The sequence below is a fragment of the Drosophila santomea genome, chromosome 3R (genome assembly GCF_016746245.2).
Source record: "Drosophila santomea strain STO CAGO 1482 chromosome 3R, Prin_Dsan_1.1, whole genome shotgun sequence".
Classification (NCBI taxonomy): domain Eukaryota; kingdom Metazoa; phylum Arthropoda; class Insecta; order Diptera; family Drosophilidae; genus Drosophila; species Drosophila santomea.
In genome coordinates this window covers 21787377-21806795 of record NC_053019.2, presented here as the reverse complement: position 1 = coordinate 21806795, position 19419 = coordinate 21787377, and the positions used below count along the sequence as shown (strand labels likewise).

The 19419-nt window shown below is 43.7% G+C and overlaps 3 protein-coding genes across 12 annotated transcripts in view; 2 read left to right on the top strand and 1 right to left on the bottom strand.

Annotated features, from left to right (window-relative positions):
• Positions 1-1022, top strand: part of LOC120454172 (serine/threonine-protein kinase Doa) — a 35476-nt gene extending 34454 nt beyond the window's left edge. For all 8 annotated transcript variants that reach the window (XM_039639251.2, XM_039639247.2, XM_039639248.2 and 5 more), the window contains one exon: positions 19-1022. In XM_039639251.2, coding sequence (XP_039495185.1) covers positions 19-146 — 128 coding nt within the window. In that variant the 3' untranslated portion in view covers positions 147-1022. The remainder of the gene's footprint in view (positions 1-18) is intronic.
• A 439-nt stretch (positions 1023-1461) lies between these two features.
• Positions 1462-3565, top strand: LOC120453493 (prolyl 4-hydroxylase subunit alpha-1). Of its 2 annotated transcripts, none has more exons than XM_039638230.1 (8): positions 1462-1634; positions 1687-1838; positions 1907-2045; positions 2102-2295; positions 2353-2861; positions 2919-2972; positions 3155-3320; positions 3387-3565. In XM_039638230.1, the coding sequence occupies exons 1-8, from the start codon at positions 1462-1464 to the stop codon at positions 3443-3445; spliced, it is 1446 nt and encodes a 481-aa protein (XP_039494164.1). In that variant the 3' UTR covers positions 3446-3565. The 2 variants fall into 2 exon arrangements, with proteins under 2 accessions (XP_039494164.1, XP_039494163.1); XM_039638229.1 differs by having other exon boundaries at positions 1895-2045.
• Positions 3566-3692: 127 nt separating this feature from the next.
• LOC120453495 (lachesin) overlaps positions 3693-19419 on the bottom strand; it is a 46434-nt gene continuing 30707 nt past the window's right edge. For both annotated transcript variants that reach the window (XM_039638232.2, XM_039638231.1), the window contains exons 2-11: positions 6169-6617; positions 5959-6077; positions 5794-5894; positions 5625-5731; positions 5388-5561; positions 5202-5330; positions 4645-4843; positions 4383-4531; positions 4208-4267; positions 3693-4077 (exon numbers count right to left, since the gene is read on the bottom strand). In XM_039638232.2, the coding sequence (XP_039494166.1) occupies positions 3962-4077; positions 4208-4267; positions 4383-4531; positions 4645-4843; positions 5202-5330; positions 5388-5561; positions 5625-5731; positions 5794-5894; positions 5959-6077; positions 6169-6256 (1242 nt within the window). In that variant the 5' untranslated portion in view covers positions 6257-6617 and the 3' untranslated portion in view covers positions 3693-3961. The remainder of the gene's footprint in view (positions 4078-4207; positions 4268-4382; positions 4532-4644; positions 4844-5201; positions 5331-5387; positions 5562-5624; positions 5732-5793; positions 5895-5958; positions 6078-6168; positions 6618-19419) is intronic.

The following is a 19419-nucleotide window of genomic DNA, read 5'->3' as shown; positions in this document are numbered from 1 at the left end:
CTCTATGTTTTTCTCCAGGCGAAGCCCTGCATCATCCTTTTTTCGACAGGCTGCCACCGCACCATCGAGTGGGTGAGGTCAGCAACAAGCAGCCGCTTTCGTCGGGCAGCAGCAGCCGCGAAAGGTCGCACAGTCTCTCCAGATGAGAATTACAGCGATTTGGTTATTGTTGACAGACAGCGCTTAATAAGCACTCACTCATGCAAACATACACTCAAGGCAGTCGTCCAGCAACGTCTTGCACCCGCCTCGTAGAGTAGACCAGCGACTTTACGACGAACCCTATTTTAAGAGCTAAAGTCTTTTATTCTAAATTTTTTGAACTTGACTTGTATAGATGTTTATTATACAAAAATCCATTGATCCTTATTGATCCATTGTTTCCAAATATTTCGTGCACATGTTGCTGTGCATTATATTTAGAGCTGTGTAGCGCTATGTTGCGCTTGTGTATTGTACCATACCCGCCAACAGTGTTTTGTTCTGTAATGATAACCAAATCGTGTATAATATTGATAGTGCGGTGCGTCTTCCCGACACCAGAACCTAATTGTAAATGTCTTGCATTGTGCACACCCCTAGGTGGAGGAGATTAATTGAACCGACTGCAAACCGATTATTGGAACATACAAATGTAGTTGTAAAATAAGAAAGTCGCCTAAGCGCTAGTTGAAATGCATCCCCATATGTACACCTGTCACTGAAACGGGAGCCGACTAATTTGTAATTAATGCACCATTTCGAGAGCGTGAACTGTTAGCTAATGCAAGCCATTATGTACACCGCCCACGATACTTACGGATACTTGTAAATGTAAAGAGCAATTGTTATGCCGCCCTGTGTACACTTCAGCGATCGCAGCGCATTTTGTGTAAATTCAGTAGCAGCCCCAGAGTCATCTCTCTTAGAATACGTTTTCAAATGTGTAGAACTGTCGCCGGCCTGTTTTGTTCGTTTTCGTTTACAACCGAATATCGAAAGATCAACCCATTTACACATTGCTACACACACAAACACATACATCGGATGAGCCCTAGAGTATATTTGAATATACTATACATACTTAATTCAAATGATTGTGAGTTAGTTTAATATTACATAAATATTAATTATAAATTACATTATTTGCAATTTAACCCGATCAACCAGCATATAAGATAAAAAACCAATATTGTCAAGTTATTAAAAATTGAAATAAATCTTAAATAAAAAAGAAACTACTGTGTTTTTAATAAAGAACACGATGGGGAACTTCCTGGCAACCATCCCAAAATTTAACAGCGCTCTTCAAAGGTACTCTATTTGTCAGAATGGGTTGTATACTTTTAGGCCTAGCTTGGAACTCAAAATTAACAGTCATGTCCAAGCTTATCCAATCATAAGTAAGTAGGACAAATTACAATTTCATGGCTTTAATAAGCGCAATACAGCTCTCAGAGGATTTCGCATGCAGTCATCATCATGAACCTATGCTGGTCGATTTTCCTCCTCGGAGTCGCGACTGCAATCGAATCACAGCACTATGCCACATCAACCCGCGAAATGGCGTCTCTGCTGCAACTGGAGGACGAACTAATTGGATATATGCGTCAGTATGCGATGGAATTGCAAAACAAAGTAAACACAATGAGGACGTAGGTGATTTGAGTGCCTTATTAGCAGCCATTGTAAGCATCGATGCCATAGTTTCCAGGAGGAGTGGATGACCAGGAGGGCACTGGGGCCCGCTGATCCTACGGCCTATGTGGCCAATCCGTTGATAAGTTTTCCGCTCATGCGACGCATGTATACGGATGTTCCAAAGTTGCTGGAACTAGCTCGTGAGGAGGTCAAACAGGGTAAGTTGTAGTTATTCACTTTATTTAAACTATAAATAACATTGTTTTATGCTCAGCACCGCTTCAAGAATTGATAAAATTTGATTTGAGCCATATTTCTAAACTAGAGTTCCAAACGGCTGCAACTGGTTTGTTGCGATTTCAGGGCGTTTATGGTCTGAATGAAAGCGAAATGGCCAATGGAATACTATATGGAAAACAGTACAAGTAGGTTTCTATCCATCCATTGCCAGTAAGGTTAGTTAATTTAAATATCACAAAAGCTCCAGAATGAGTGCTGCAGATTGCCTGGCTTTGGCCACTCATCTATTGAATCTGGAAAAGGGCAAACCGGCCAGCAAGTGGTTAAAAGTAGCCCTCGATCAGTATGAAAATAAAATGGATGCTGTAAATAGATTGCTTAAAACAGGACGTTCTCAAATCTACGAGAAATTAGGTCTAACTTTGCTCGCTATGCGTAAGTAAAATTATCAAAACCATATCATATTTAAGCAACTACTTTTCCCTTTTGTAGACGACTTACCAGCTAGTCGGGCTGCGTTTAAGGAGTCCATAGGTTGGGCCTCCGTGGATGATAATACTGATCTGGCCAAACACTTGGTCAATACCATAGCCCACAGGCTTGTGCACGTGGACAACTGCCGAGGTAAAAACCTCCCTCCGAGCAAATCCTTCCTGCGTTGTCGTTACTTTAGAGAAGGTTCCCCATTTCTTCGATTGGCTGCGTTGAAACTTGAACAGCTCAACATTGAACCCTTCATTGGGCTCTTCCATGATGCTATCTCACCAGCTGAGCAAGAGGATTTGTTACGTCTCACGGAAACAAGGTTAGAGCAAAAAAAAAAAGATAGTTATAGTTTAGAAGCCAATGTGGATACAAATGCCTCTGATTATGTGAGGCGAATTCACCAAAGGATTGAGGACATTACAGGATTGGATTTGGAAGACAGCGAACCACTCACAGTCTCTAACTTTGGCATTGGAGGGCAGGAGTCCATCCACTTGGACTGCGAGCAGCCCAATGTGAGTTTGGCGTCTAATTTATCCCATATAATTTATAAAGACGTCTTTGTTCTTTAGAAATTTATTGGGCACTTTACTAAAGAATACCGCTCAGCGTCTGTACTGCTTTATGTAAGTGTTTTATTCTTAAATTTTAAAGCAATTTTTCCACTATGCAGATTATAATTTCAATATGTTATCACAATAACTAAAGCTTTAATCCAAAAAATTATATACGTGAAACACAATGTTTATAAACCCCAGGAGGGGAAAATTCAATTTAAATTTAAGCAGTGCACATTTCTATTTCCCAGCTCAGTGATGTTCAAATGGGCGGCTATGCCTCTTTTCCGGATCTGGGCTTTGGCTTTAAGCCCAGTAGGGGATCGGCCTTGGTTTGGCATAATACAGACAACTCCGGCAATTGTGATAGTCGCAGCTTGCAGGCCACCTGCCCGGTGCTTCTTGGAAATCAGTGGGGTAAGTGGTTAAAGGTGCACATCGATTCTTTTTTCCTCTACTTACCATTCGCCATCCGGAAAACAGTGGCCAGAAAATGGATCAGTGGGTCAGGGCAGTGGCGCAGGAAGTCGTGTCGGATGTAAAGAAAATGCAGTTTTCCATTCGGTTTTTATCCACTTTTGCGATAATTTATTCAATAATTTTGTCGTTATTTATATTATGATAATAAATTTTATGCACTATTTTATAGTATTCATATTTAATTTATATGCAATGTAACATTATTTGGGACTGGGGAGATATGGTAGGGCTTGGCATCCAATTATCCACTTTTGATATCCTCCTTACTTTTTTTAGGGAGCAGGGTGTGGGAGTGGGAGTTGGCAAGGGATTTGAGGGTTATCGAGCGGGTGGGAACAACGCGTTTCCTGATACGTATGCAAATGATATCTGAGGCAGCGGGAGGCGCCTCCGGCAATATGTATGCGTGCGTGGGCGACTGGGGTCCAATACATTGGAGATGGGGGCCACGGAACCGGAAACGGAAACGTACAACAAGAACGCAGGCAAGAGAGAAAGAGATGTCGATGTCGATGTCGGTGTCCGAGGGAATCTGTAGGAATACTTGATTGCCGGCTCTTCTTCTCTCAGTTTTGATATCACGCTCCCCCGGCTCCCAGATTCAGCCTCATCCACAGCAGCAACAGCATGGCGAGCAGGGGCTGCCACGTCGTCTGGTTGCTCCTGGCCGCACTCCGAGCAGCCTCCTCAAGACCTATGTGCGAAAAAAGCGTACAAATAGTTGAAATTATTCAGAAAAGAGTTAAGAATCGCTTGCTTTTCTATTTTTATTAATTTTAAATAACTCCACACGAGAGATTTATACCTCCACATATGTAACTCACCTCCGATGTAATTCAGATGATCGTCGTTGCTGGCGGAGGCGCCCGGATGAAGCTTGATTTCTGCAGCGCAGAACCACAGTCACCGAGAAAAAAGAAAAACACCAACAGGGACAAACAAAAGAAATTAAACCCAGTGATGGCGGGAGATGGTGGAGTAGAGATTGCGTATACGCACCGTATAACCGCAATGTGCCCTCGGCACGGCCCAGCGAGTTTGTGCTGACGCAGTGATAGGTGCCCACATCGGAGGGAGAGAAGGAACGCACCACCAGCAGCATGACGCCCCGATAGCCATCGCGCCGCTCCGTTATCCCGTACTTGGGCCTGCATTGGATATGGGTTCGGCAATGGACAGGAGCGAAAAGCAAGGGAATGGAATGGTTTTCGAGATGGATATGTATCACCAATGTCTGCCGTCCGGAATTCCCTCAACTTACCCGTCGAGCAGCATTTCGGGTCCCGGCGAGCCGGACTCCAGGCTGGCCGTGGAGACGCTGGCGAATCCGTTGGACGTCCGCGCCCCCTTCAGCCAGTAGGAGACGGGTGACGGCGATGCCTCCACCTGGCATTCCAGCTGCACATCCGAACCCAGGGGCGTGCCCAGCAGCTGGCTGGGGGCCCTCACCATGGGAGCAACTGTGGAGTGGAATGGTGAGTGAGTGGTTCGTGTCGGATTTCATCGATTTCAGAATATCGCACAGATAAATACATTTGTTGTTCTTATTTTCACGAAATTGTGCAATTGTTCGGCACACTGACTTTTAAATTGGCTATTTTAATTGCTAAACAATTGAGGTCGAAATTGAGGAAATTTAATACTATTGGCAAATCAGAAATAGGATTGAAGGAATCTGATTTGTTAGTCTGCTGTCTTATTTAAGGCAAGCGTTGTGTAATTGGAAAGGAAAAGTCTTTATTTTAGGTAAAAGCTTAAGTAAATCACTGCACTTCAAGGAAAATATTCTATTCACCGAGTAAATATTTGATAACTCACATTGCACACTCAGCGAGACTCGTTTGCTGACAGCAGGTGGAACATCGTTGGATGCTATACACAAGTAGGCGCCCATCTGACGCCTCTCCAGGCGGAGCAGCCTGAGCGAGGATCCATTATAGGATTCCACTGGAAAAGGGTAATGAATGAATTAGGCATCAAAGGATTTCAGGGCATGTTTTGTACCTTTCATGAGCTCCCTACTGCCTGGCTTGCGAATAAGAATCATTTCGCCGTCTTCCCTGCGCCAAATGACTCTGGGTTGGGGATTCCCCGTGGCCTTGCAGGTAAGCGTTGCATCCTCGCCCTCCTGAACGGCCAGATCGGCGGAGGACTCTTCGTTGATGATATCCGGTGGTACTAAGCATATGTGGTTATTATGAGTTTATGTTCTACATAGGAATATGCAATCAAAGGACATACCCTGCACATCGATGCAGCCCACTTGCTTCTTCATGGGACTCGTGTTTATTTGGCACATATAGCAGCCGCGGTCACTTTCCCGCAGTTTGCTGATTTTCAGTTTCCATCTTCAAGAAGGGATAGTTGTACGTACGCTATTGAGTGATATAAAGGAGTTCAGTGAGCTTACGTGTGCATATCCTGATGCATGACGCTGATTCTCGCATTGTGGGTGACCACGCGACCTTGTAGAGCCAAAACGGTCTGATCGGAGGCCCTCAGCCAACCCACCTATATATCATATAAGATGTATTCTAAGTATAATCTCCTAGCTGTCAATGTAAAGTGAGCTAACCTTATTCTTGCCCAGATTGCGCACCGAACAGGCCAGGATGGCCTCGCGTCCAGCCGGATATGTGACGTTGTTGATGAACCCAATGAACTCCGGATCGGGATCCAGCTGGGAATTGCTCTCTGCGAAGGGAGTGGGAAATGGATGTAGTGAGTAACCCGCTCGCAATTAAATGCCTTCCAAACCCCCATGTCCCATTCCATGGCCACTTACCGTGATGCTGGTTCTGGGTCGAGCCACTGCCGCATTTTGTGGCCATTATCAGGATGACAAACAGCGTCGATTGCAGCAGCTTCTCCATATTGTTGTTGATGTCGTTGTTGGTGGAGTTGTTATGGCCGTTGTTGCTGCTGTTGCAGTTGCAACTGCTGTTGCTGTTGCGGTTCTTTTATTTGCTGCAGCAGCTGCTTCTGCTGGCACTCTTTGTTTTCCTATTATTTTATGGGTATTTTAGTTGCTGTTTTTTTCTGTGTGTGTGGGTTTTTTTTTTCTGTGGGGCTCTCGCGGCAATTTCTATTTTCTATTTGCATTCGAATTTGAATGCGAATTCCTATTTCAATTCCGATTCCGATTGCGAATTCTATTTACCGCGTGTTTGTGCCAATTGGGCTTTGATTTTCAGCTGGTTCGACTCGCCGTCCCACTGCCACGCCCATTGACATCTGCAAGTAAACAAGAAATGCGAGCAAAACATCAGAGCCAGAATCAGAATCAGAATCAAATGCGGACTCAGATTCTGAATCTGAATCAGAATCACAATCCTCGTCCGAAGCGGAATCATCGGTTTAAATTTATATCGCGATAAAGTGAAAAAAGCAAAGAATCGAGCACAAAAGGCTGTTCAATTTGAGTGCACTAAAAGGGGGGCTGGTCTACAGCGGGTAAAGGGGTGGGGAAAAGGGACGGAAAGGGGGTTGCATTTGATGGCCGTGGCGCCCATCGCTAACTTGATTATCAAGCGTTGCAACAAATTTGACGTTGCCTGCTTTTAGGGGCATCCAATATGGCTGCCGGGCAAGCTCAATCTCACCAACACACCCATGTAATGCACTGAGGGAAATCGTTTTATTTGATTAAATGAACATGTTGCACAAGTATTTACTACTACCATCTACGTTATATTTGATTGGTAAATCTAGATGCTTAGCCTTAAATCTGTTTATCAATGAAACACTATAAAGCCTTAAGTGCTTAGCTACATGTTTTCTCGCAGTGCACCACCCCCTGTTGCCACCAATTTGTGATCCCCGGCTCAGCCCAGCCCGACACAAAGTAAAAGGCAAATGCAATTTTCAACACAAACAAAAATTTATGGCTCGGCAGCAGCAGCAGCAGCAGCAGTATCCTTGGTCCGTCCAGCAGCCAGAATGCTGCAGTCAGGATGCAGAAGTTGCAATAAAAGAAGGTCCCGCGATTTAGGGTGGGCGCGAAAAAGCGGTTAAAAAGACGAAAGGTGCAAAATATGAATGTAAATATTAAAAAAGTTTCGAGGCGCACAAACTAACGAGGTGTTCGCTCATTTGCTGTGCCTCTGAAACGCGCCACAAACTCTGATCTCCCGCCCATACGCCCACCTGCCGCATCGCCATGCGCTGTAATTTAATTCCAGTGTGAAATTGAGCGCTCTCCTAATAGTGAATTTGCAGTAAACCAGTTAGCGAGTCGCCGGCGCGATGTCTTGCGAACTTTTGACGAGGTGTCAATGCGATGCCCCAGGAGCTGGTGACTGTGGAGCCGGGAAAACCGAGCGATGGGAGCTTGCAGTTCCGGGTGCCGACCTCCAACTCCCTTCGGAGTCCTGGGTGGTGACATTCAAAAGGCGGAAATGTGATTTACTTATTAAATTAGAGTTTCAGAATGTTGCAGGGGCGAGAAGTTTAATCGGCGAGCTTGCAGCGTGCGAAACTTGCCACGAAGAGTCGGGTTTTAGTAAGGGATGAGGATGTGAATGCGAAGGGGAATCAATCTGCTTTCCTGCTAAGTGGATTAACTTACGGTTATTAAATTTAATTGTTTTCCCAGCCCATTGTATTTTTAATGGCTTTGTGTTGGGACACAGTTTCTTTAGTTGGCTGGACGATTGTGTAGTTTTTATTAGGCTTATCTACACTCGGTATCTAAATTGAATTGCTAAATATTGTGTATCGGAACTGAAATCTGGTTTTATTGACTTCCTTTTCTACTTAATTTTATTGTATTTTAAATAAATAACACCACATGTCAGCATTTCCATTTGCATATGTACACTTCCTTTCCAACCATTTTTATTTATTGTATTTAAAGCAAAACAAATGGTAGAAAAGAAAAGCAAACAAAATATATAATTTGCATGCTAGCTATGCAATTCATAAATTGGATATACAAGTAAACAAATTTAGAGATTTATTTTCTTTGACTTTAAATGTATAGTTTCAGAGCATTTCATTCATCGACTTCTGTATTGTTTGCGTAATTAAAATGCCCATTAACTTCTTTCTCTCATATCCTTGCGTATTCTTACTTTGCATTTGGTTTACACTTAATTAGAGGTGTTCAAAGGCACCATTTCCGATTGAATGGTTTCTTTTGCGATTGCCTCATACTCATCACATATTTACCTCGCGATTCACGGCAGTTTCCCCAGTTAATCATCAGGCGTTATTTCGAGTGATTTCCGCTTCCTTTGCCCAAAAGCACCCACGCCTTTTAGCCATTCCGCTGATTGTCCGCCCGCTAGACAACATTTGCATTAGCACTCAAAAGACGGAATATTTAAGAGCGTCCCACAGTGCGAAAATAAATAAATTTGCTGTGTAAACAGAAGCGCGCGCCAAAGAGAGCAAGCCCGGAAAAACTGGAAAAACTGGCAAAACTGTGCAAAGAAGAATGAATGGGCTAGAAAAAAACATGATAAAAAACTGCGCCCATCAAATGAAAGGAAGAAACTGCAAATCAGCGCAGTTGCTGCACCAAAGGTAAACTTCAGGCCTGGCCAAAAAGGAGTCGGGTTTTCCGCGGAGCCTGGCGGATAAGCGTGTAAGTGGGCGGGTGTGGGGGGTGGCTGGAAAGAGAAACTCGACAAGTGGCAGCGCGAGGTCGTCGGAGCAAGTGAAAGGAGCAAAAGGCGACAGCAAAGCGAACTAACACAGCGGAAAAGCCTTTTGAAGTTCCTTCACAAACACAACAACAACAAGAAATGCAACAACAACCACTAACGCAGCAGCAGCGTGAATAACAAAAACAAGAGCCATTGCAACAACAACAACAAGAGGAGCAGCTACAAAGGATGTTTGCCTCTCAGTTTCAAAATACTAAATACTCTAGTTTTGGTTTTATATTAAAATTAAAAACTTCCAGATCAATAAAATATTATAAATATAAAAAGGCGAAACGAATATTTTTATTTCAAATTATTGACTTATGCATATTTTAATGTATAGTGATTAGCTACTTATAAAAAATATATTTATAATTGGCTACCAATCTTATACTAACAAACAACAAAAAATTTAACAATATAATGAAGTTGTATAATTAAAGGATTGTTTTGTTTGTCTAAAAAAAAATGTAAAAATATCAATGCAAATATAATTGTATAATTAACTGCAATTTTAAATTAGTCGTATTGTATTTGGCGTGCCTCTAGCAAAACAAACACAAATGTTTTTCTTTTTTGTACTGGCCAGTTCAATACATACGCCACTGTTAACTAAATGGGTACTAGTAACCTAAACGTATTTATAAAATAAAGCAAATTAATTCTATTAACTCCCTTAGCTTTGGATAATCACGCCAAATTGCTGGCCAAATTGACTCGACCCAGTGGAAAAACAGAAGTCAGTGCAACAAGAACAACGGTAAACTCTTGAGTTGAAGAGCGCCTGACGACGTCAGCAACGCGTCGCGAAAGCGCTGGGAAAGCGGAAAAGCCGGGGGGAAAATCGGCGGGCGGGCAGTCGAAGGAGGAGCAAGGACACAAGGGTCGGGGCGCGGGTCAGTCGTGCAGGCAAATGGCAGAATGTTCGGCAAAGCAATTTGACTTAAAAATGCTTAGCACTTGCATATCCTGGCAATAGCCCCGCCAGTCGCGTCCATCGTCCATCGTCCGTTGCCAACTCAGCTAAATAAGGACAACAAAAGGAGGCGGCGGAGACAAGGACAGTGACTGCGATTCCGACAAGGACAAATAAAATAAGGAGCCGGCGTAGAGCCTTAAAGGATCACGAGCTGTGAGTGCGCTTAAGCTCATTTATTTAAATTAAAACAAACACTGCAGGCGCACAGGCAGTGCAGGACATTTGGGGGCTAAGCCGCCAAAGCTTCGCCTCAATGCATACATTGTGCATATCCTGCGCCCTTTTGACTCACTTCCTCTCTGTATGTGTTTGTGTTTGTGTGTTAGTGTGTTTTGGCCTTTGGGGCACATGAGTGTGTGTGTGTTGGCTGCACAACTTTGGCAACATTTCCGATTGCCTGCACCAGAGCGACTGGAAAATATTTTGTACCATTTGTCCCTTTTGCCATTTGTCCGGTGGCACAAACGGGGCAAATTGTTTGCAATAATGCGCGTGGCACTCTCCATGTTGCAGGTGCGACTGCCAGGTGTGCAGCCTGGCGGGCGGTCCAATGAATTTCACTCGCATTTGTAAGTGCCATCGAATTACAATAACAACGGGGCTCACGCGGCAAAAAACAAGAACAATGGAGCCACGGATCGGCCATATCCAGTTTTTCCACTTTTATCCGCTTTTCCAGTTTTGCAGGATTGCATGCTCATACAGGGTATAATTAACAGGTGCAAAAAGTGGCGCAGCAATATTGTAATGCAGCCAATTGTGAGCAAATTTTATATAAAAGATTTCAATACGCTTAAGCTAGCAATTGATACTGTGGCTGTGTGGCTTTTAAGGGCATATAAACTAGCAGAGTGCTTACTGCGATTTACTGAGTTACCTGAAAGTAAGCACCAAATAATGTTGAGCTCAGCATTTTGGATAATTTACATGCCACATTATTAATCAGTGGGATTTTTCTTTTATTCAAGCACTTGCGTAATTAATACGCCTTGAGGTGGCCATGATCCTGGTTTGGCGAGCGGCATGCAATCAAATAACAATTACCATTCAGGATGCACTCATTTGGCCGCAAACAAACATCTATTATGCACTTTCAAGCCATTTGTATTGGCGCTTACTGCGGCAGCAGCTACAACGGCAACAAAGATGACAAAATGCAATAATTTGTGTTGCAAAGTTGAAGCGGAAAATCGCAAAATGAAAATGTTAATTGATTCTGTTTTTATGCCACCTCCCCACTTTATTTTCCTTGTTTTTTTTTTTTTTACTCCATGCAGTGGCTGTTGCTCTTGTTTCTTTGCAGCTGGCGTATTTGTTGTAGTTGGCAGAAAAGTTTTGTCAATGGGATTTTTTATTGCAGTCGGTAAAAGTTTTTATGTGCCACCATTAGTAGCCAATTATTGGCGACTTCTAAAGGGTATGCTGGGGGTGGTGGTGGCGGGGGGTCCATTGCAAATTTATATTCCATGTCAGCGGCTTTCGACTGCAGCTGGGCAAAAAAATACTGAAATCGAGAGAAAAAGTGCTAGACAAGCGAGAATGGCCGATAATGAGCATCTAATAACTCAATTTGGGCCAAGTCAAGGATAAGTAGGAATGGTGGGTGCTCATTTTTTTGTTTTTTTCTAAGAGGGCGCGACACTAATTAAAACCACTGCAAATGGAAAACGGCTGCAGTTGTCGGCGCTTCTTTTAGCTTAATTAAACATTGCCGCTTGACTTTTAATTGATTGTGAACAAACTGAAAAGCTTGCAGCAGACAAATAAACAATTTAACTAAATGCGCCGCAAAGTAGGCAACGGCGGGTTTTTATGGCCTGCGCGGGGGATGGATAGGCATCAAATGGTTGGCCCTCTAAGCCAGTGGGACTACCGACTGCCAAGTGGCAAGTGGCAAGTGTGGGGAAGTGGCAGGGAAATGGAAATGGAAATGATGCCTGCCGTCGCCGGCTGGCTGGCTGGCTGGCTGCCTACTGCCTCCACCAGGCTGTAAACAGTGTAAATGTAAACACAGCTCAGCAACAAAAGCCAGCAAGGCGTTAGAGCAGGAACAATGCGTAAGTCGAATGAATGGGACCCACCCAATGGCCTCCTGGTATCCAGCTCCTGCCAGGACACTACCCACCCACAGCCGGAATGAATGAACAAATGCTGATGGCTTAGGCTGCTCCGACTTGGCCTCGTCTCTTTGTTGCTCTGCTGCTCTGTTGCTCTGCCTTTCTGCGTTTTGAGTGAGTGAATGAGTGCTGGGGACAATTGCGATAATTGCCGTTGTCTCACACCTACAGCAGCAAAATCTGGCTAAAGGGTGATGGCACGGGGGCAGTGGTAGGGGCAATGAAAATGTGTGGCTGCAGAGTCGTGAAATGATGACAAGAAAAAGCTTTTCCGCCGGCAGTTTGCCCGTTCCCCATCCTTAAACACCCGCCCCCCGCCATAACGGCTTCGTGAACCCTATTTATTCAACAATTTTCTACAATTTTATTGTTTACATTTATGTTGAAACTCACACATGAGTAGCATGTACCCCAGCTTTGGGCAAAAGTTTTTCTTGGCCTGGTCTTTCGTTATTTCCAACTCTAAACTCGGGCTTTTGCCAGCTCATGTTCGCCGCACTTTTCCCCCATTTTTATACACATACATTTTTGGACGTCTTTTTTCGCGCACAATTTGCATGCGAATTTGCCGCTGTCTGTGGACCGCCCCCACATCCCCACTTCCTCACTTCCCCAATCGCCCCCCAGTTTTTCCCCATCTTGGCTGCGCGTGCCTTTTCCTTTTTCCCGCACGACTGCAGGCTGCCATTTGGCCCCTCCTTTTGGCCATCTTCCCGCGCTCCTGCCACTCATCCTTCCATCTGTTTGCACGTTTTTTTTGCCTTTGCCCGCCGCCTCCTTGTTCATTTTTTATGCCCCGTTAACAACTTTTGCTCGGTTTACTTTTCCCGTGTCGGGCGGCGGCAGCGACGTCTTTGAAAGTTTAATTGTTGTTGCATGTCTTTTTGCGACGCCTCCATCGCCCTTGTCCTGCCACCCCCGTACCTCCGTGTCCTGCTGGTCCTGCTCCTCCTGCTCCTGCTGCTCCTCCTGCTCCTGCTGCTGCTCGCTTCGTTGTGTAAATTGTACGCCGCACGTTTTTACGCCTGCAGCGGCTCAAGAACGAAGCAGGTGGAGGAGCAGAAGGATGGAGCTCGGGCAAGGAGCAAATGAAGGACCGAGAGGAGCAAAGCTGACGAGTCGGGGACTCCGCTGTCTTCCATATGCATATCTGTCTGTCTCAGCCCGCACAGCTATGGCCAACGTTATAGCTCTATCTTATAAAGGATCTGATACCATAAATATTATAACTATATATATTACTCTGAAGTAATAACCAATAAACGATGGCAGCTTTTGCAATGAGAATGTATTTAATACATTCAACTATTTGATATTTTAAAAACCCAACGTTATACCTTCAATCATCAAACGAACATTAAGTTCAATTTTCCATTTGAGATTTCTCTGTGTTCTTTAAGTCACATCGCATTGTTGAATATTAGCCAAAGGAAGCGAATTTGCCTGGCTGTGATATTTTTTGTGGCAGGCGCTGTGCGATTGTGAGTGGTTGGGTGTTCTGGGGCTAAAGATGGGGTCTTCCCGCTCGTCGGAAGTGTGAAACTGAAATTGAGCAACTAAAGGACTAAAAGGCTGTTGCCTACTTCCTGCCGCTCGCTGCTGCGTTCATTGCCAACGTCTGTTACTGTTAAATGTGTGTGCGTGCGAGCATGTGTGTGTGTGGTTGTGTATAAGTGGGTGTGGGTGTGGGTGTGGGACTGTGCGTGCCTTCGACTTTATTTGGTTTACGTAGCGCTTGGCATTTATTTGCCCACAGTGAGACACTCGCAGCCAAACTGGGAAAACTTCGTTACCCCAAGAAGGAAAAAAATGGTGAAAAACGAATCGAAAAACTCGCGTCTACATATATTTGGGGAATTGCTCGGGGGGAGTTTGTAAAACGCACTCTGCTCGGCGATAACTCCATTGAACTGGGCACAAGTGTTGTTCCATTTACCTCCTCATTGCCCCATTTTTGCCCTTTTTTTTTATTTGCATGTGTCCAGAGTTGGTAGCTCGAAGCTGAAAAGCGGAAGCGGAAGCGATAAGATAACACATACACATACACATGCATGCATATGATTTTTACCCGCTCGTCCTGGTTCGACGAGTTCTCTACGTTCTCTGGTTTTGTTTTCCCTTTTGCCGGTTGCTTTTTTTCCCTGGCTGGCTCTGCTGTGTGTTATCTGTTATCTAATAGTCGTGATTGCTCAATCATTTGACAAATTTGATTGTAATTGAAAAGCAGAGCTACGGGATTGACACGACGAATGGGTTACGACCGCATCGAAAAGCAAATGTCGAAATTTGTTCATAAAAAGAGTTTTATTTTGCGGGATATTTATGTAGAAAGGACACTGAGTTCAGTTTTATGTGCACTGAATGTGATACTTCCAAAGACGCCACTCATATGTCAGCTTGTAATAAATCCCACATAATTCTATTTATATTTTTGCTTGCCAAAGTTTTAAAAACACACACTGGCGAATCCACAAGTGGTTTTAAAGTTTAACAAAGCTCTACTGCACAAACTATTTTCGTTTTAAAGTTCATCTAACCTAAAACTTCACCGAAATCTTATGTATAATTGGCTAGGCTCTGAAGTCGAGGCTTAGCATCTTTAGAAAAATTCGTAGAGCTGCTGAAGAAGCGGAAGGGGACACATAATCGGCGTTGCTAGCCGCATTTGTTGCCATAATTGCTGTTGGCTTAATTTCAACAGGCAACTTCCGTGACGGCAACTTGGATTGCTTCTCCGTCTACTTATTGCGCTCCTGCCACTTCTGCTGCAACTCCTTCGCCGGCGACAATGACAACATGGAAATCCATTTGAGTCCACAATCTTGCTGTGTTGCCGCACACACATCTACACCAGTGCTTGTGTGTTGTGTGCATTGTTACACTCGGAAAAATTTAAGATTCCGATCAATATTTATGTTTGAGATGTATTAAGATAACTTATGATTATGATATTAAGTATACGCCGTGTGACTTACTTTGCAAACAAATGATAATGTTTTCTGTATAGCCATTTTAAAATAAAACTTATTTATTTATAATTACGAACTATTATTAAAATGACGAGTGCAGTTTTCCTGCATTTTCTCAGCTAAGAGAACGATTTATTTTGCAGATTGCTTGCACTTTGGCTTTGAATTCCCATGGGTCCTTTTTCGTAGTGCATAAGCTGCTGCTCATTTGGGTTTGGCTTTCTATCCGTCTGCAGCTCACTTTTCCCCCTCTTCCCTCTCCCTTCTCCCCTGCCACTATTCCTACTCCTCCCCCTCCCCCCTGCTCTACGCTTTCCCGGTCGCTTTGTTATTTTTATTGCAGTGGCTCTCGCTTCGCCTCCTCGTCGTTTTCCTTTTGCTGTTTGCTTGGCTCCCGAGCTCCTTTCCATGTGTGTGTGTACGTGGTTTGGTATAAGTGTGTGTGTGTGCGTGGCAGTGTGTGCGTGCATGAGTGTGTCCTGTGTCTTGGAATCGTTTGTCCGGCACCGAGCCCCTCCTGGCGTCTGCTCATCAACGCCACATTTGTGTGCTCCTGCCTGTTTGGGTTCCTTTTCCTTGTCCTGCTACCGAGCCTGCTGCTGCTCCTGTTCCTGCTCCTGCTTCTGCTCGTGCTTTCTGCACTCCTTTCTCTGCATCCTGGAGCTCCTTACACTCCCCGCACTCCTTGCGCTGCCTTCTCCATATGCAAGCCATGTCCTTCCGTGTGTGTCCGTTTCAACTGCGCATTTGTCTGGTCGCTTGAGCAGCCTTTCAGCTGTGATCACCCGCTTTTCGCCGCCCTCTTCGGATTTTCCATTTTCCCACCACAGCGCCCCTTTTCCACCAACCCGCTGCCCCCTTCACCTACCCCCCCTTCAGCACCCCTTGTGGCTGTCTCTGTTTGCATAAATGACTGCGCCTGTGTATTTGGCATGACTCTTGAATTAATTTTGCAACATTTTAAATTGAGCGCAATTAATTGCAAAAATGTTTTATTTTTCCACTTGCACTCGTTTTTCACACATATGTATATATGCAATTGCATACTTTCGTATGTACGTGTGTGTGTTTGTATGGGTTTGCTGTGCATTTGGTTGCCATTTTATTTTTTGTTCGCTCGCCAGCAAGTGCGAACACGCGCATTCAAGCATATGCACGTCGCCAGCGCGCCTTCTATACACTCACACCAACACACACTGCCACATACGATTATATGTGTGCATTTACCCATACACCCATGGGCCAGCCCATCTATATGCAACGTTTTTGTTGCTCGCACATCGTTTGGACGTGCTGCCTCTTTTGCCACTCATTTCATAGTTGCCATTTCTTTTTTGCACCCATTATTCGGCGGTTAAATGGGTATATTAAGCTGGCTTCCATTATGGCATCCATTAGGTCGTTACATAACAATAATATCAGTGAAACTAATTGATAAACCCACATGAAATTGAATTTTTTAATGGATTGCTATGTATTTTTTAATAAGCTATCAGAATGGATATTAATACCCTTAATTTTTTTTAATCAAATATTTAGGCAAAGCAAACATTCTTTGGCCGGCTGAAGTGGGTGTAAATATACGAATGGCTTGCATATGTAAGCCACGGCAACAGTGCGTATGAGTGATATATTTAAAAAGCATCTCGCAGGCATCCAAGCCATTTCGCATTTAACTTTTTTCTTCAGGAATGAATTATGCATTTGCATCCCAGGCAACTTAAAATGACCATCAATTGGGGGCACAGCTGAGCTCCACTTTAATGGAAACCTAATTACACTTGGGAATTTTATACAATGCCACTTGCTACCTTTGCCAGCGTACAATGTTATTTGGCTTCAAGTGTGTCTGTCAGTTGTGATATTTAAAGCCGCAAAGCGTGCATGAATGAAAAACCGGGTATTTAAAATTCCAATATTTCCACTTTCCTATTCTTGCTTTTGTTGCTTCCGTTGTCCCCTCGTTCCTGTTTCACTCAATTTTCTTCTCTCGCTCGCTTTCCCTGTGCATGTTTTTCTGTATTTTTTTGTTTTTTTTTTTTCGTTTGTGTGTTTTATGCATTGCTTTTATCGCGTTTCTAGGCTCGCACACACACACACACAGACAGGCAGACACGCAGACACAAACACATTGAGGCCGCGGGCGTCGCATAACACGCATCGCCTAAAAGTATGCAACGTGCATTGAAAGGCTTTTACATGACACTCCACTCTCTTTTGCTGGCACCCACTTTCCATTTTCCACTTTCCACTCTCTCACCCCACGCATTCTCCGCTTTCTGTTTCATTTTGGCCATTGTCCTTCGCTGCTGTTGCTGTTAATTTTTCGGCGCTGCTGTTGCATTTTTGTCAGCTTCACTTTACGGCCTCTCCTCGCATATGTGTGCGTCTGTGTGTATGTGTGAGAGCGCAACACTATGTCGCTTATTTATATCCAATTGTTCATTTGTCTTTGGCTTATGTTGCGCATACGTCATTTCTGGCCATATTTTATCCCCTACCCCCGCAAAAAAACACACACGCACATCAAAGTGATTGGAAGACTGGTGCACCACAATGTGAAATATTTTTCATTATATTTATGCGTATTTGCATTCCCTTTTTGTTCTACCACTGGAAATCGCAAAACTCAGGATATAGCCTACGAGGATTTGTCAGTTGGGCCTGGAATGTGATCAATATGCGGTGAAGGATATAAATAATAATCATAAATTATAGATTTACCGATCGGGCTATCGGACTTGGGCAAACAATTTTTATGGCCTGTGTTGTGAAAGGAAACTTTCAGTCGAGATAATTTATCTATGTAAATATTGGATTGTGCTGTTGCGAGAAGCTCAAATGGAATATTCGTTTCACTCTCGATATTGATTGTTTTTTTTATATTTCTGGTTCAAGTTTAACGAGAATTTTAGCATTCAGTGAACTGAGAGTGAAGTATTTCATAAATGTGTGGTACGTGTTTGTGTCACAGAGAAAAGGATTTCGAGGGAATGCTTTTATTTTTGCTGAACTGATTTCAAAAATGTAAGCGCAAAAAAATAGTATAGAGGTGGAACATTGATTGCTATATTTTGAAGCCATAATAGCTTGGTCAGAATATCACAAACAATTATTACAAAACAATTTCTCTAAAGCTGCGAAACTTGAAGAATAAAATCATCAAATTCTTCGCCACTTAAGACTTTGATAGATTGGAGTTTCAGTTGCTGTTCGCAAAATTTCCGTTGCCAGAAAAGAGCCAAAACTTGTCCGCAAATCGCACTCAAATCAGTCTGTAGTAGTGCTCGATGATGTCCTGGCTGCCAAAGGATATCCGCTTTAACTTTTGCCGCAATTGAAACGAGAATTCGCAATGTGAAATTCGCTACTATGTCTGTTTCTGTGCGATTTGTATGGCATTTGTGTGTATGTGTGTGTGTGTGTGCCTCTCTCAGTATTTCATGAGAAGAAAGCGATTTTTCTTATTTATTTCTTTATTTTTCCTGCAAATTGTATCAGAATTTTTTCATCGTTTTCTTGCCTGCAATTGGTTTTTCCTCTCTCTTTTTTTGTGTTGCCACTTTTCTGGTTTTGTTGTTGCTCATTGCTCAAATGTATTTTGCATTTTTTATGGAACTTGCAATACAACAACAAGAAAAATGGCAAATTTGTCTGTGTGTGTGTGTGGTGGTGTGGGAGTGGGACGGAGAAAGAGGAAAAGTTTTATTTCACTCTCCTTTGGCTGTCACATTTTCTTATTGTACTTGATAAACTTGCCGTTCGTGCTCGGGCCATGTCCAAGTGTCTATGACTGTTTATGGCCCAGTCAGTCAGTCGTCCTGCCCCCCAAATCCTCCGAACCCCGCCTCCTGCCTTACAGTGTATGGGAGTGAGTGTGTATGTGTGTGGGAGTGTTTGTGTGTTTATGTGCTAGCCTTCCTGTCAGTCAGTGTGTGCATGTTTTGGTTGGTTTTTTATTATTCAGTAAATCAAATCAGTTGCCTAACAACTCAATCCAAACACTTGCAGCACGCGCCACGGACAAGGACATGGACATGGCCCAGAGCAGGTCCACTCTGCCACCCACCGATCACCGCCCAGCCACTCCTACACACTCCTACACACTCCTGCCAACTCCTGCCCACTCACACACACACACACACACTCACTACTCATCTTTTTCATCTTGCTCATCTGTCTGCTGTGTGTCCAGGACTCCGTCTTGCTGTTATTTTTACAGTTAAGTCAATATGCAGCCGTCAAAAACAACACTTGATACTTTTGTGAGTTGCTGTAGCTGCTACTGCTGCAGACTTTTGGCCATATCCTTTGGCCCTCTGC